We start from the raw sequence: 1,833 nt of genomic DNA, 5'->3' as shown, positions 1-1,833 counted from the left end.
GGTCACCGTAGGGAGACCCTGTCTCAAACAAACAAAAGTGGAAGCCACCATGTGGGGAGAGGAGTCTGGGCCATGGTGACCCACGTTCTGGGCTTGGACTCCACTGCCGACCCGTGGCCACTCCCCACTGCTCCCGCTGCCTGGGGTCCCTGGGCCTGGGCGGACGCCTTCTCCATGGCCGGCTGCATTCTCCATGGGCTGACGTCCGGGGACCCCCGAGCAGAAACCACCTGAGCCCTGGGGCCTCGGGCCCGTCCGGCTCCAGAGGAGGCCACTGACCGAGCACCTTCGATGCAACCTTTATTTGCAAACTCTGAGGCTGGACACGGCCTCAGACGGACGGCGTCCAGTTCCTGTCCCTCCACTTTCCCGTGGCTTCCGGGGCTCAGAAAGGGCAGTGATCACGGTCCAGCCTCTGCCCCAACCCAAAAGGCATAGGAGACCTCTCTCTCTCTTCCCCCCAGCCTGCGGGGTTCCTGGCAAGCCGGGCGTCGGGGGCTGGTGCTTGCTCCTCTGGGGCCGGCCTGTGGAGGTGGCAGGGCAGCAGTGCCTGCCAGGGACCCAGGCCAGGGAAGTGTCACTTTCTGAGCTGATGACTTCGGATTCCAGCTGGCAGCCAGACCTGGGGGTTGTTGGGGTTGGCCCTGGCACGAGCCAGGCCTATGGGGGGCCGTCCGGTGGACCCGCCACAGAGGACGGGGCCCCCGAGGGTCAGGGCCAGGAGGCCCAGCACCATGGCCGAGGCTGGGCAGCGGTGGTAGGGGCAGGCGGCAGCTCTAAGCTGGCGATGGTTGTCGGGGGTGGTGGGCCCCAAGCAGGAGCCCTGCTGCTGGTCCAGCGTGTAAGATGGGGGACAGGAGGTGCAGTCCCTCGGGGAGCTGCCACGGCAGGTGTAGCAGGAGGCGTGGCAGCTGGAACAGACCCTCAGCGCAGGTGCCGCCGGGTGACCAGGCCTGGCGGTCACCAGCCTCGTGTGGTTGAAGAAGCGCGGGGGGCAGGAGGCCAGACAGAGCTGTCCCAGGATGTAGGTGGGGTCGCCACATGCTGCTCGGGGATACGGCCATGGAAGCCGTGAGCTTGCCACCCGAGGCCTGTTGCCCACCATCTGCCCTCCTGGGGCCACAGGCACAGTGCTCGCGGTGGCCGCCTGACCTCCCAGCCGTGGGCCCTGCCATGCCGGCACTCACCCTGGCACAGCCCCTCCGTGTCCCGCCGCACACACAAGCTGCCGGTCACCTGGGGGCCTGGAGGCCTGGCTGTCATGTCCTCCGCCGTCCCGTAGAGCAGCAGCGTGTAGCGGTACAGCGTCCCTGGGCAGGGGTCACAGGTGGGCACAGGAGGAAGAGGCTCTTGGCAGCCTGGACCTGGCTGTCCCTGGGATCCCTCCCCTGCAGCTCCCACCAGGGCCCAGGCTGGTTCACGTCTCCCGGGAATTGCACACCTACTGTGCGCCTGTCACTGCACACCTACTGTGCACCTGTCACTCCACACTGACATCTTCCAGATGACTCCACACCTACTGTGTGCCCGTCACTCCACATTGACATCTCCTGGGTGACTCCACACCTACTGTGTGCCCGTCACTGCACACCGACATCTCCCGGGTGACTCCACACCTCCTATGTGCCCGTCACTCCACATTGACATCTCCCAGGTGACTCCACACCTACTGCATGCCTGTCACTGCACACCTACTGCGTACCCGTCACTGCACACCTACTGCGTACCCGTCACTGCACACCGACATCGCCCGGGTGACTCCACACCTACTGCGTGCCCGTCACTCCACATTGACATCTCCCGGGTGACCCCACACCTACTGCGTGCCCGTCA

The 1,833-nt window shown here is 65.8% G+C and overlaps 1 protein-coding gene and 1 long non-coding RNA gene across 4 annotated transcripts in view; both read right to left on the bottom strand.

The window, feature by feature from the left end:
- Nucleotides 1-291: 291 nt before the first annotated feature.
- The window catches only part of PCSK4 (proprotein convertase subtilisin/kexin type 4), a 9,335-nt gene continuing 7,793 nt past the window's right edge, over nucleotides 292-1,833 (bottom strand). The window contains exons 14-15 of one of the 3 annotated variants that reach the window (XM_032252401.1): nucleotides 1,188-1,310; nucleotides 292-1,047 (exon numbers count right to left, since the gene is read on the bottom strand). In XM_032252401.1, the coding sequence (XP_032108292.1) occupies nucleotides 578-1,047; nucleotides 1,188-1,310 (593 nt within the window). In that variant the 3' untranslated portion in view covers nucleotides 292-577. The remainder of the gene's footprint in view (nucleotides 1,048-1,187; nucleotides 1,311-1,833) is intronic. The other 2 variants (XM_032252402.1, XM_032252403.1) reach the window with 2 other exon arrangements.
- LOC116532845 overlaps nucleotides 1,317-1,833 on the bottom strand; it is a 683-nt gene continuing 166 nt past the window's right edge. The window contains exons 2-3 of the long non-coding RNA XR_004260976.1: nucleotides 1,567-1,816; nucleotides 1,317-1,466 (exon numbers count right to left, since the gene is read on the bottom strand). This is a non-coding gene — a long non-coding RNA (uncharacterized LOC116532845). The remainder of the gene's footprint in view (nucleotides 1,467-1,566; nucleotides 1,817-1,833) is intronic.

This window comes from Sapajus apella, unplaced genomic scaffold (genome assembly GCF_009761245.1).
Source record: "Sapajus apella isolate SASKATOON/1434 unplaced genomic scaffold, GSC_monkey_1.0 scaffold77, whole genome shotgun sequence".
NCBI classification, from domain to species: domain Eukaryota; kingdom Metazoa; phylum Chordata; class Mammalia; order Primates; family Cebidae; genus Sapajus; species Sapajus apella.
This window is presented reverse-complemented; position numbering and strand designations above follow the sequence as displayed.